Source organism: Euprymna scolopes, chromosome 12 (assembly GCF_053919585.1).
Source record: "Euprymna scolopes isolate OS-2025 chromosome 12, ASM5391958v1, whole genome shotgun sequence".
NCBI lineage: Eukaryota > Metazoa > Mollusca > Cephalopoda > Sepiida > Sepiolidae > Euprymna > Euprymna scolopes.
In genome coordinates, this window is record NC_136493.1 from 26,784,209 (window position 1) to 26,799,758 (window position 15,550).

Here is a 15,550-nt window from a genome sequence, read left to right on the forward strand (position 1 = left end):
AGTATAGATTGGAAGATATAAAAAGAGGATAACATTGAATATGATTTTGAAATAATTTTAGGTTTTCATTTTTAAAGACTTAACAATCGGTTGTTTTGCATTTCTGTGGAAGAACATAAAGCTATACACTTGAGATTAGTCCCTTGAATTCAACTCGTCGTTTCATTTTGTCCTTCATATTTCATTTTTATTTTTGTTTTGTTTTTTCTGATACGCCTATTTTTTATGATCGTCTATTTGTTTTTGGCGCTTCCGCTTCGTTTTCCAGAATCCACAAGATATTTTTCATGCACAGATGATGGCTAATTTACGTCTAAAAATTATAAAAATAATAACCAAACACATTGCGCCTTTTTTTTTACGTTTTTTTTTTTATTCTTTATCTAAAAAATTTGTTCCGCGAAAGTTGACAAACATACAACGTTACATGGCGTCCGTTTGTTTAAATTGTACCGTAACGGTTGTGGGTGTTTTATATTATTCGCCCCCAGACAAGACGTGTTGCCACTTGAAAGTAAGAGCTACTATTTGAAATCGTGTTTACAGGGCCGCTATGTAGGGAGTTAAACGGCGAGATGTCTGTTCACATTACATTTAAATTTCTGCATGTTAGTATAGTCAACGAAGCAAGAGACTGGGAGGGAATTCCAAAGTCTAGCAATTTGTGGGAAAAAAGCTCTTATAGTAGAAGACTATTCGGCCTCTAGGGACCTCAACAGTGAAGATGTGAGATTTTGCTGATTGCCTAACTAGTCGGGGTATGTACGTCGAGGAGTTATTCGTGCTACGTGTTCTTCAAAGCACATTCCATTAAAGTACTTCCAAAACAGGCACAGAGATATATCATTGCGGCGATGTGACAGGGGTTGGTTCTTTGTTGATAGTGCGGGAACTCTTAGATTGGAGACTCTTTGAGTGATCTTGTCTAAGATTGAGAGGCAAGTGGTAGATGTACCAGCCCAGATGTGGTAACAATACTCTAGGCATGGGTGAACGGTGGCTTTATAGAGATATACGATATTATATTTATTATTTATTGTTAACATTTGTTCATTGATGTTTTTATGTTGAAAGCACTTGTCATTTTTTGGCATAACCTGTAGCATAGCGTGTTCCTTAATCCAAGCGTGCATAAACTTCGCGGCAGAATCAGTTGCTCCAATTTCTGTAGTCGCAGCGGTGATATTACCATCTATCATTTTCTCTGCCGTCGTTTTCTGCTTATTAGCAGAATTATTAACAAAGAAACGCCGACAAATGGAGTTGCGCTTTAAAAGTCTTATTATGATATATTATCTTCATATAATGAAATTATATCAATAACCCTTATCCTTGAGTGGCTTATCGGCCTTGATAAGTGGTGACGCCTATGTAAAAAAAAAACCACAAACTCCTTCCTTCATGGGGCCAGCAGCTATCCAAACCCACTGCCTCTCCACTCTCTCTTTCTCTCTCTCTCTCTCTCTCTCTCTCTCTCTCTCTCTCTCTCTCTCTCCCCCTTCCTCTCTCATTGGTTCAGTCGAAAAAGAAAGATCATCTCTACTCATTTGCCACGTCAACTTCCTGTCTCTGTGATGTCACTGCCAGGACACGTTGCACTTACGACTTCTACTTGGAAAATTCAAATTCTAGTTGCAGCGGTTATGTTCCAATCTTCTATGATTCTCTGTCGTTGTCTCCTTCGTTCCTCATTCGTCACGTCAGTTTATTAGCTTCCTGTCCCTATGACGTGACTGCCATGACACGTAGAACTTAATACTTCTACTTGGAAAATTCCACTCTACGTCATTTTTAATCTTACATAGAATTTTACCATTCTAACTGTATTTCATAATAAACCGTCTCTTATCCTGTTACACAACAAAAGTTTCGTTTGAGCACAGCTAAATATAAATATATTAATAAGAGATATAATGAATACGAGTCCATCCGACTTCCTCTACACAAGAATATGATTGGCTGATTAAGCTATAAATACCGACTGGTGTAGCAGCTGGAGAGAGATGTCGAAAACAAATAAATAATCAAATAAAAAATAAGTATGCAAATATGATTATTTTCTATTATTGTTCACTTCATTTTCCTTGAATATATTTAGTTTGATTTTATATAAAAACAAAAAATGGATTTGTTATACTTTTTTATGGCAGTTCACACATTTTAGGTCTTGCGTAACGCTAAACGCAACACTTATTTGAAATGATACATTGCATACGTTAAATTGAATACAAGCTGTTGTTTTACGAGTTAATGCTGTCTCAGAAGACATATTATGGTTTAATCTTTTAAACAAAGGAGAAAGCGTATCTATTGACCGTTGAGTATGTGTGTCAGTCACCACGATTTATTTTCTCAGCTTCTTTACACGTCCACTTATTATTGATGCTAGATGTCATTTATTCCGTTCTTGATCAGTGATGAGAGATGCTTCTAAACTGAGGCAGTTTTTTATTTGGCAATTTAGAGAGGAAGGAGTATTGAAAGGAGCAAAATGACTTTATTCAGGAGGGATAAATAATTGTACGTTTATCTTTCAATAGAAAGAAATACGTTCTTAAAATTATTTAGTGTCCCCGTTCATTTATTGAATGTTGTAAACGCAATCATTTTTTTTTTTTTTTTTTTTTTACAAAGGAGTCACCACTTACCAAGGCCCGGGAGCCACTCGGGGATAAGGGTTAATGAATGTACAGTGGTCAAGGGAAACATGTCGTAATCATCTTTAGTGGAAATTTGGTAAATTAAAATTACTTAAAGGGATGGCTCATCAAGAATTTGTTCACGTTGGACTTGAAGACAACCATGTTGTAGTCAGCTGGAAAGCAGGAAAACAGAACAGAGTTCCACAAGAAAGAAGCTTTATTCATGGAATCTACGTTTAGGTTTAGGAACCGATAAAGAGTGAGGGAAATTATTGATAGTGAAACACTTTCGTGAAAGTCATAGATTGGAGTCCAGACGAGCACTTGCCATGAAAAAACCGTTAAAGTAGAGACAGGCTCGCAACTAAATTAATGAATTACAGTCATTAAAATTATATTAATAAATGAATTAAAACCATTAAAATTATATTAATAAATGAATTAAAACCATTAAAATTATATTAATAAATGAATTAAAACCATTAAAATTATATTAATAAATGAATTAAAACCATTAAAATTGTATTAATAAATGAATTACAACCATTAAAATTATATTAATAAATGAATTACAACCATTAAAATTATATTAATAAATGAATTACACTAATTCGTTTACCATAACTTGTTCGATGTCATGTTAAATGAGAATTTGTCAGATTTGTAAATGTACTTTGGTAATTATAGAGTTTGATCGGACAGACATTTTGAATTTTTTTGGTTTTTTTATTTTTATTAGTTATGAAGCGATTGTTGAAGAAATTAAACGAAATGCGTGAGTGAGATGCAATTCACACAGCACGCGCGTGTGCGTGTCTCTACAGTTTTAGGAAACTTGGTTAAAGTGTGGTATGTCATTATATTTCCGTTTTACTTGCATACATATTTTAAAGGTCACTCTCCTTTTTCATAATTCATCACTCAGATATTTCCTTCCGATCGCGATAATTCATAGAAACAAAAATAAAACGTAAACGCTCGTGTATTTAACATTACACACACATACAGATACACATACACACACACATCCCAAATTAGTTTTTATATTCTTTCTATTTCTCTCTATCTTTCTCTTTCTCTCTCTCTCTCTCTCTATTTCTCTCCCTTTCTCCCCCCCCTCTCTCTCTCTCTCTGTTTGTCTGTCTCTCGCTCTCTATTTCTCTCCCTTTCTCTCCCCCTCTCTCTCTCTCTGTTTGTCTGTCTCTCTCTCTCTATATATATATATATATTTATTATATATATATATAAAAGTGAACGTGTGTGTCTGTGTACATTTTCCTACCAAATAACTCTGTCAATTTTCAGTCTACAGACTCGAAGTTTGATATACAGGGTACTGAGATTTGGGAAAATCTTTGTAATCCGGGTTCGGCCAGAAATTTGGCTGTTAAGGGGTCAAAGTTCAACGATTTGACCTTTGAGAACTCTGTCAAAATCCTCCGCTAATTTTTGGTCTAAATATTTGAAATGTTAGATATAGGTTCCTTGGACATGGATCTAACTTAATAACTTGATTTGAGCCCCAAACAATAAATGTTAAGGGGTGTTACAAGAAAAATAGATTATCCTGTAAGTTTTAGTATTATAGAAATAGAGAGCGAAAGCATTACTAGATGAGAAAGCTAGAAGAAACGACTCATATGTTATGACATATCGATTTACTTATGACATATCGATTTACTTTACTTAGTATAGAGTTGAACACAATATGGAAGCCTTTAATAAATTATAATAGGTAACAGTTGTCGTTGTTGATAAATGATTTTGTTTAGTTTAAAAGCGCAAATTCATAATAAAACCATTTTTTTTTTCATTTTATATTTTAATTCCAGCTCGACATTTTTTTTTTTTTTTAATTTAAGAGCTTTAAAATTTATCGCTATTATATTAATTAACAAGTTCTTGTTGAGCCGTCCCCATAAATAATCAAATTTGACGCAATTTACACCATGAACGATTACTATACTACTACTTAACATTCATTAACTCTTATCCTTGGGTGGCCTTTGGTGGTGACTGCCAAGTAAAAAACAAATTATATATATTATTTTTTTATTTGTTAATATTGATTTGAATAAAGTCTGCATGTCTGGTTTTACAGCATATTAAACATTTTTTTTTTGGCTTATTTAATGCCGAATCCGGTAATTTTGGAACAAAAAGAGTTTATGAAACAAATTATTTATATCTTGAAACATTTATTTATGGTGTTTAGTTTGTTTGTTTCACGGTACATCAACCCATTTTGGTTTCAGCTATTTTGTTAAAAGTTTTTTTTGTTGTTTTTTTAAGTTGTTTATATCGTCAAATATTTATTCATGGTGTTTAGTTTGGTTGTTTTGTAGATCAAAATTGTTTGTTTTTTTAATTTAATTTTGCAAAGGGAACAGAAAAAAAAACAATAACATCAATGTCTGTTGCATTTAAATCATGAAGCCGATATCTCCAGAGAGTCTGATCTGGTAGCACTAGGATTTGAATAAGAAAAATTATATCAGCACACTGCCATACATTCTTCAATAATACAACTTCATAACTTCTCTCGTGTCGCAACTTTTTGGTGGCTTTTTCTCATAAATTTCTACATGATCAGACGGATATCTTGAACCAACGAGTTTTTCTTTATCACATTTCGTTGAATTTCTACATGATCAGACAGATATCTTGAACCAACGAGTTTTCTTTATCACATTTCGTTGAATTTCTACATGATCAGACGGATATCTTGAACCAACGAGTTTTTCTTTATCACATTTCGTTGAATCATATGTGGTGATTAAATTATAATATTCTCTGAAATTAATCTTATTGACTGTAAATACAAGAATCTGGATGTACCTGAAATTGAAGAAATCAAACATACCTTTAATTTGTTGCTGATCATCTGTGTCTCATGCTTGAAAAGGTGAAGAAGAAAAAGAGCAGATTTAAAATATACGAACAATTTCAAGTCAAAATTTAATGTTTTTGTCACAGACTTGCATGAACGCAGGTTCAAAAGTTGGCAAAGTTAAATTTGTAGCAAATATTTTTTTTAATTTTTCCATATAATATCTAATCACTCATCGTATATCATCATCATATATGCTTTGCTAGAAGACTTTATTATTTTGCGTCGTATCGCTACGAAAGTGATCAAATAAATCACTGCTAGGAAAGTGATCAAATAAAAGAGTGGTAATAGAGAGTGCATACCTCCGGCAACACTATTGATATAAAAGTAAAATCGTAAATCCTCGTAATCGTAAATGTCTCCAATGGACACTTGTTCCATAAAATGTAACTGAAATTAATTGAATGATTTTTTTTTACACCTGGGAGCAATTCAACAAAGAAAAAGAAAGGAAGAAAAAAAAACTAAGTTCCATATAAGTTATCAAATTTAACAAATTTTCATTACTAATGATTATTATATTGTCCAATTTCTACTGTACACTCTTTAACCCTTATCCTTGAGTGGCCTCTTGGCCTTGATAATGTGTTGATACCTATGAAAAAAAAAAAGAAAAAGTCCAATGTGAACAAGTTCTAATTGAATCGTCCCCCTAAGTAATCCAAGTTTCAAAATTCCCACTGTTTACTATGCTAAAATCACAATGACTAATGTATACCTATTAACCCTTATCCTTGAGTGGCCTCTGGGCCTTGATAAGTGGTGACACCCATGTAAAAAAAATGTAACTTTTATACATCTTCAACAGAATTCTCTTAATGGCGTCATATTCTACTTTGGGACGATTCATTTTGAAATGAACAAAATTGGAAGTTTTTAACCAACAGTGGCATCAGAAACCCAGCAATTACTTTCAACTTTTGTACTCGGGCGATCTCATTTTTTATGGGTGTGGAAGGTGGTAGCATTCATAAAAATGTTCACGTATATAATAAGATACAGATCATCCGTTTCTTTCTGTCTCGACATACAATGGTTACCGTCTGAAAGGACGTCTACGCAATGCAAAATTAATAGTGAAGTAAGAGTTGCACAATCTATAGACGCACTTCTCCCGGCCTCGACATTGCTTCAGTATAAAGAATAAACCCAAAACCATCAGAAGTAATCTAAGTAAAGAATGATTGGTGTTATTGCGAAGTTAGTTATAGTCAAGATCGGCTGTTCGTTTTAACTTCCGGTTTCTGTTTGCCATTTAGATGGATAATTAGACATCGTCGAGCGGACAAAAAGGCAATTCTTAATATGTAGAAATGAGGTTCTCACGTTAGCTGAGATGAAAATTAAAATAATCAGAAGAGACAATATCTTGCTTGCCATCGCTGTTCTGTCTGCGAAGCAGAAACCGGAAGTTAAAAAAAAAAGTCGACAACATCGACTCTAACCTCGGAGTTTTCCTTCTCCTAGATTGGTTACTTCATTCAACAATATGTCACGTTATTATGAAGTGTTCATCGGTAGATCATTTTCTCGATTAATATTTTCAATGAAACCACGATAATTATGTTACAGTATTTTTTTAGATGAGAATTCATACGTTGTATTATTTGAATAATTCGGACTACTGTTCTCATATTGCTTGTTATATTCACAACGTTTTAGCCGATGTAATCTCTAACCTTTTTCATTTTGTACTAGAAGGGTCACCGATTATCGACACTTAAAAACCACTCGATGCTAAGGGTTAATGAGTGTTAGGTGGCCGGTGAGACAGCACCGTGATGATCGTTAATGGTAGAAATGGATAGTGTTTGTATATGCATGAGGACAGCTCCACAGGAACTTGTTTACGTTAGACCTGAAAACGGTCGTGTTATATTCAGCTGGGACGCAGCCCAGCAGAATTGTGTTCCACAAACGGGTAGCACTCGGAGAGAAACTGTACATATTTTCGGACTAGTAGAACTTTAGAACCTTTATGTCGAACTCAGGAACCTGTGTGACATTTCGAATTGATTAATTATTTAATCCAGCTATGTCTGATGGGACGAGAAGAATCTACCCCTGTGGATTAAATAAACGGTTAACTTACTGTGTTCCCGTCTTCCTCATAAAGGTTCCCAAGTTGGGCTAAAAGGTTTTCTAAGTTCGAAAATATCTACCTAAAAAAAGGTGGGAGGTTACATCGGTCGAAACGTTGCGAATATAACGACAAAGATGAGGATAGTAGTCCAAATATCATGAATAGTAATTGTATTTGTTTGGGTATTTGTTAAAATTTTATCGCTATAAATTTAAACGAAGTTTTGTCGCCGGGTGGCAATTCGTTTATATTTCATTTTAATTTGATATCAGTGTAAAAACTCAACCTTTCAAAAACACCAAGCGATAAACAATTGTACGATATAATGTTATGCTTTTTCTTTTAGACAATAAAAAATATCAAATTACGTATATATTTTTTTTTTCATTGCGACACTTTGCTTGTTTTGGGTTTTTTTTATTTATTTTTTTTATTTATTATTTTTTTTTTCACATTCCAAATGTCCATGTCTGAAGATAATCAGTTCTTTTATAAAGCAACATTATTTCTCACAAAAATATAGATGTAGAACAAAAATATATGTAGGATAAAAGAAATATATAGGTGTAGACAACGGACGTTTTGGCCAATGGACATTTTGGCCAACGAATATTTGTCCAATGGATAAATTATCCCTTTGATAAAATAATTTTCATTTTGGGATTTCAAAATATTAATTTAAAAGAAATCTTCCTAAAGGTATTTATCTCTCCCACGGTGAGAAATGTGGCACAAGGATCGGAAAGTGGAGTTGGTGGAGAGACAAGCTGATACTGCAAAAAATTCCTGGGCAGTCCTGTCGGCATTCCCCGGTAGAGACACTTCAAGTGTTTATCAATTAGCTAATCTCTTCTTAAAGAGAAAAGGCAAAGCATGGGAGGGTGGACATCCTAGAATTGCACGAGACCAACATTACACCGCAATCAACCTGTAAAAGTTTATTACAAGAAGGGTCTGGATTCTGTTGATTTTGGTGCCGAGGGGAAAAAATCCCTCGCAAATTGTGTTGATTTTTCAAGTATTTTTTTCAGTTTACTTGAAAGAAAGCAAAAATGTTGAAAATATTGGTTATAACCCATAAAAAATATTGAATATTTTTTGTTTTAAATTGGTTTGCGGTGAATAATGACAAAGTATATCCATACATAATATATCTAGGGCAATTGCCCTTGGCATATCTAAGGCCTTTGATAGGGTATGGCATAAAGGTTTACTTCATAAGATCTCTAGCTATGGTATATCTGGAAATGTCTTCTCAATTATTAAATCATTTCTTTCTGATAGGTTCATAAGAGTAGTAGTTGAGGGGCAAAAATCAGAAGCCCACAGTATTAATGCCGGTGTCCCTCAGGGGTCCATCCTGGGCCCAACTCTTTTCCTGATCTACATTAATGATCTTCCAAATCACATCCTTACATCATTTGTAGACATTTATGCTGACGACACTACCATTTATGGTAGCACATCTAAGACAGTAAACGACCAAGTTCTCTCCAATTCTCTCTCCTCTGATCTTGAGCATGTAGTACAATAGGGAAAGGAGTGGCTGGTTACTTTTAATGCATCTAAAACCAAGCTTCTCTCTTTACATCATCAACATTCTGATCCACATCTGGCATCAATTGAAATGAATGGCTCTCGTCTTCAGGAGGCCTCAAGTTTTGACAAGCTTCTGGGCTTGACCATTACTCCTGATCTTAAATGGAACACGTACATCAAATCTGTTGCCAAGGCCGCTGGAAAAATGGTGGGATCTTTCTATCGATCCAGTAGATATCTCACTGCTGATGCTATTCTCTATCTATATAAGAGCCAGGTACGTCCAAGGATGGAATACTGTTGCCACATCTGGGCAGGAGCTGCTAGAAAGGACTTGGCCTGCCTTGATAGAGTTCAAAATAGACTTCGTAGCCTCGTAGGAGATGTCATTTTCTCTTCCTTGCAACCTCTATCTCACAGAAGAGATGTTGCGAGTTTGTCTCTGATGTATCGTTATTTTCATGGAAAGTGTTCGACTGAGCTTCAATCTATGGTCCCCCCTCGCCAAACTTTCACAAGAAACACTCGTCTAGCTGTAATCACTATCAATAATTCCCCCCCCCCACTCTTTATCTGTGCCTAAACCTAAACGTAGATTCCATGAACAAAGCTTTTTTATTAGAACTGCACGCCTGTGGAATTGTCTTCCGTTTTCCTGCTTTCCGGCTGACTACAATATGGTTGTCTTCAAGACTAACGTAAATAAGTTCTTGATGAGCCGTTCCATATAAGTTATCAAATTTAACAAATTTTCATTACTAATGATTATTATATTGTGCAATTTCTACTGTACACTCTTTAACCCTTATCCTTGAGTGGCCTCTTGGCCTTGATAATGTGTTGATACCTATGAAAAAAAAAAGAAAAAGTCCAATGTGAACAAGTTCTAATTGAATCGTCCCCCTAAGTAATCCAAGTTTCAAAATTCCCACTGTTTACTATGCTAAAATCACAATGACTAATGTATACCTATTAACCCTTATCCTCGAGTGGCCTCTGGGCCTTGATAAGTGGTGACACCCTTGTAAAAAATAAATCAACTGTACTTACGTCTTCAAAGAACATTCAAAACTAAAGGATCTAAACGAATAAAATCCTGTTTCGTCGATATGTGTATATACTTGTGTGTGAGTAAGTTTGTGAGGTTATCTATAAGTTGTCGCTATGTTTAGTAGTCCATAACTATGACTTTTGTTGTTTGCTAAGATGCCAGTAAACAATCATTTACTGTGAAATTTAGTTCACCTGCAAAGCTTCTGTGTAGTAGTTAATGCCACCTTGTTGTCACTGGCATAATTTGTTTAGCAAGTTGATTCTGGGTTGTGGCTTATATAAAAGGTGCGGGATAGGTGCTCGGCTCCCAGGGAAAACTTTTCCTGGTTGGTTAAAGTCCGTTTTCTGCAGCTAGTCGAGATTAAGTATTTTGATAAAATTGTAAATCAGTATTAAGTATTTCAAGCGATAAAAATTGAATATTTTGCATAGATCGATAGTCTGTTGTTGTTTGTTGTTGTTTGTTGTTGTTTTTTGTGTTGTTGTTGTTGTTGTTGTTGTTGTTGTTGTTGTTGTTGTTGTTGTTGTTGTTGTTGTTACTATTGCTGGAACAGGTGCTTCACAAATTACTCAAATAATGAATGGATTAATTAATTAAATTGAATTAATTATTTACTTATGATTTAAAGATAAGTTAAAATTAACACTTTTATTCTTTTCGTAAAAACGCTTTGTTAATCTCGTGTATCTAATTTAAGTTTTTTTTTTGTTTGCTTTTTTGTTTTTATTTTTTGTTGTTTTTTGCGTGTTTATGTTCTATTTATTTATTCCTTTATTTATTTGCTATAAACGTATATTTACTCATACAAATGAATACTCGGTTTAAAAGTGGTCCGCACTAAACGACGTAGCCACCTCTAGGATTTTTTTTTTTGTTTGTTTTTGTTTTTTCTGCGTCGCCCAATGAAAAAGAATCTTACCGGCAATATCATCTACTGGTTTATGTTTATTATGCATAGTTTCTTTTCTTTTATGTTTACTTTATTTTATTTATTATATGTGGAAAGTTAATATTTTTAACTATGTTGAGTAAACATTCATTCATTTTCTTTTCCATTTATTAAATCTATTTTAATTTATTATATTTATTTTCAATAACACTTTTAACTTTCAGTATTAATTATTTCTGTCAATAAAAATATTTGATTTATTTTGAATTATATTTATGAAAATAAAGTTCTGTACATAAACATATTTCGATGCTTGTTGAAATCGAGTCGACAGACCAAATTTTAAATATGTCGTTTTAAACAAAAAAAAAACAATATTACGCATTTAATTGTCATGTCGAAAATAGTAATATATCTAAAACTCACGAAAATTCATCGAGTAGAACAAGTGTTATGTTTTTAGAAAAAAAACTATCGCTACAAGGCTAAAATGTAATCTAAAATATGCGTTCCTAGTTATGTCCCCTTTGTATGAACTCTTATTGTCTACTTTATAACATTTAAGAAAAAATGCAATTTTACTCAATTTTCCGTAAAAATTACTTTTAACTATAAATAACTTTCTACTCGGTGAATTTTCGTAATTTTGAGATATATTACTATTTTCGACATGACAAGTACGTAATATTGTTTTTGCTTAAAACGGCATATTTAAAAAAAAAAATCAATCTATCGACCCTATCTCAACAAGCACTCATATTTCAATGAAAATAATCGGTTTTCAAACGTTCTTATGTGTTGATCTACATTTTCGTCAAGGTCATTAGTATAAGGTACACGGGCCACTTTCAAAGCAGGAAGTCATTTGTCTGGGTAAATATGCGCTTATACCGTTTTGTTTGTTTGTTTGTTTGTTTGTTTGTTTGTTTTTACTTATTTCTTCATGCATTAGCGAAAATAACCTCATCTGAAAAAATCGTTATCCAAACGACCATCAGCCAAAACGTCTGTTTAGGTACTTTGTGATAAAGACATAAAATATAAAACCATTTTCTAAGTAAAACTTGTTATATTTGTTATATATTTATTTCAATTTATTCATAAAATGTTTTCACGTTACATATAAAAACAGATGGCGTTATTACAGAAATTCTAACACGAAACATCGTGACCGGAAGTAAAAAAAAAGAAAAAAAAAAGAAACCATTGCAAGAAACATACCTTGATTCTGTTTCCAATCGATGCAGTTTCTTGCTTGAAATGAGATGCAGAAAAATAATGCATTATCTTTTGGCGAAACAATATCAACTGGTATTATTTGATATGTGTCCGTTTGTTGCTTTTACACTGATTATTTAAATTAAATTTGAATTCGAGTTAAAATAACATGAATCAATGGAAAACCTATACCATTTGAAGAACTAGTTTTATTATATTTTACCCCTTTTATTACCATATCAAAAATATCCAAGCGCTACTTCAGCGTGCGATCTACATTTCAGAATATGATCTACATATGTAATGTAAGGTGCTCGACTGAGCTTCAATCCTTTAGTAAAACTTTTACAGCAACAACTCGTTTTATAACAACCACTTCAAATACATTCTTTCTTGCCATCTATGCTTAATATCAAACGGAATTTCCATAAACAGAGTTTATTTCCAAGAACTTCCAATCTGTGGAACATGTTGCCATAAGATTGATTCTCTGAGGGCTATAACATAATCTTCAAATCTAGAGTAAATATAAATTTACATAAATCGTTCTCATAAGTCATCGCATTTTATTCATCCCATTCATTATTGTCAATCCTCTTATAATATTCTTCATCATTCAACTGATTTTCTATCTCATCAACTCTTATCCTTGAGTGTTTTTATAGCCTTGATAAGTTGGATTTATTAGCGAACGTTTTCCTATTTTTCCATATCTTTCGGTTGTCATTTAAAGTAGAGTGTACACGGAGATTTTCAAACCATCTTATGGTGTTCATCATTATTCAACTGTCAATCTATTCATTTCATAAACCCTTACCCTCGAGTGGCTTTAAGCCTCGCTAAGTAGTGAGTCAATAATAAAAGAAATTTCTACTGCGAGCTGGCATCTACGTTGTAACAAATAATGATAAAAAAAAAATTTTTTTAACCATAATAAATATGACCGGAAATGATTTCAAATGAGACTTCCGCCGGGTTCAGTACATACATAATTTTGTAAACATTGATGAATACGTAATGCGCAAATCATCGATGCCATTATCACTGTTGGTCTGTGCAGCTTCATAGCTACTTCTGCTTCAGTCAGACACTTTACCCAGGAGTACAGGACCGGCTACACTATCATCTCAGAGGTGACCAGCATCGAAATAATCGACCTAGAAAAAAGTGACCCTTACCCAGTGCGAATATGAGACCCGTATAGACGGCGTCCATATGGTCGACCTGGTCAGTAACGAGCGGCTGTATGTTAACTCGACCAACAAGTCAGAGAAAGACGGGATAGCTTATTAGCCCCCACCTCACCCCCCCTCACCACAAAAAAAAACGGACAACTGATCAGAAGAGACGTTGACTGACTTGCTACTGATGGACATCAATTTCTAATCGGATGGGCAGCAAAAAAGGATGTAATTCGCTGCAGAAAATATTTAGAAACGAAATTGCGTGGAATTTCTTAAGACATACAATCCTGAGTCGTTAGTTGTGATGAAAGCTGACCAGACACTGGCCAGTCGGGTTAGGGTTAGGGTTAGGGTTAGGGTTAGGGTTAGGATAAAACTGAGTATTAGATAAAAACCATTGCAACAAATAATAAAACAACATTTTAAAATTATAATAAATATGTCCGGAAATCATTTAAAATTATACTTCCGGTGGAATTCAATAGGCACATAATTTAAAAAATATTGATTGCTGCGTAATGCGCAAATCGTCAATGGCATCATCACTATTTTTCTAAGCAGTTCGATAGCTAAGTCTGCCTTACGCAAAAACGTGACCCAATGGTAATGAGCCGACTAAAGTATTAACTCCGTATGTAAACAATACTATCATCTTAATACGTAGACCACACTATCATCTCAGTACGTAGACCACACTGTCATTTCAGTATGTGGAGTATTCTATCATCTGAATACGTAAACCACACTATTATCTCAGAATGTAGACCACAACATTATCTCAATATGTAGACCACCTGATCATCTCAGTATGTAGACACCACTATTATCTCAGTATGTACAGCACACTATTATTCAGTATATTAACCAACTATCATCTTAATATGCAGACCACACTATCATCTCATCTGAATACGTAGACCACACTATCATTTCAGTTTTAAGACTATACTATTACTTCAATAGCAAGACCATACTATCATCTCAGTATGTCGACCACACTACCATTTCAGTATATAGACTACACTGTCAATTCAGTATGTAGACAACGTTACAATTTAGTTAGGAAGACCCCACTATCCTTTAATTATGTTGATAATATAATCATCACAGTATGTGGACCATACTATCATCTCAGTACGTAGACTACACTATTGTCTCAATATGTAGACCACAATAACATATCGGTATGTAGGCCACACTACAATTTTAGTATGAAGACAACACTATCTCCTCAGTATATAGACCACATTGTCATTTCAAGACGAAGACCACACTACCAAGACGTAGACATCGCAGTACGTTAACTATACTATCATTTCAGCATGTAGACTACACTATCCTTTCCGTATGTGGAGTACACTATTATCTTAATACGTAGACCACACAATCATTTCAATATGTAGTCGACACTATCATTTCAGTATGTAGACCACACTATCATTTCAGTATGTAGACCACATTATCATCCTAATATGTAGACTACACTATCATCTCAATATGTAGAGCACACTATCATATTAGTATGTAGAGCCCGTTATCATCTCAATACGTAGACCACACTATCATTTAAGTATGCAGACCACACTATCATTTAAGTAAACAACACCATCATTTCAGTATGTAGATCACATGCTGAAGTAGAGGGTGGCCTTCCTAAAGTGTCACTCATGGAATTCTTAATAAAAATCACAATTATTTCTTAAATATATTGCACAACTAAACTTCAGTTTATGTCTTACATGTCCACCAAGTTACACTCATTAATATCCAACAGTCTTTACATTAATGTTGTTTCATGATAAGAAAACTTAGCACTTCGTTTGAAATTGTTATTAACTCTGACACAGTTCTCTCCTAGCATTATCCTGATTTTCGTTGGCCCTGTCGGTGGGGCATTAAAATACGCCGACTGCCCCCCCCTGCAGAGGGTAAAAGTCCCTCAATGGGGGTCCTGGATATGACCTTAAAATATATCCAGTGGTGAGGCCCCAGCTTGTGGGCTTTGGGGAGTGTGAAGCCACACTTTTATTACCATTGCTCCCAGGTCC

At 34.0% G+C, this 15,550-nt stretch overlaps 1 protein-coding gene across 1 annotated transcript in view; it reads right to left on the minus strand.

Moving 5' to 3' along the window:
* Positions 1-15,550, minus strand: part of LOC145291605 (16 kDa calcium-binding protein-like) — a 59,813-nt gene that overhangs the window by 20,437 nt on the left and 23,826 nt on the right. The window contains exons 4-5 of the mRNA XM_080137682.1: positions 12,322-12,354; positions 5,506-5,538 (exon numbers count right to left, since the gene is read on the minus strand). Of these exons, the coding sequence (XP_079993808.1) occupies positions 5,506-5,538; positions 12,322-12,354 (66 nt within the window). The remainder of the gene's footprint in view (positions 1-5,505; positions 5,539-12,321; positions 12,355-15,550) is intronic.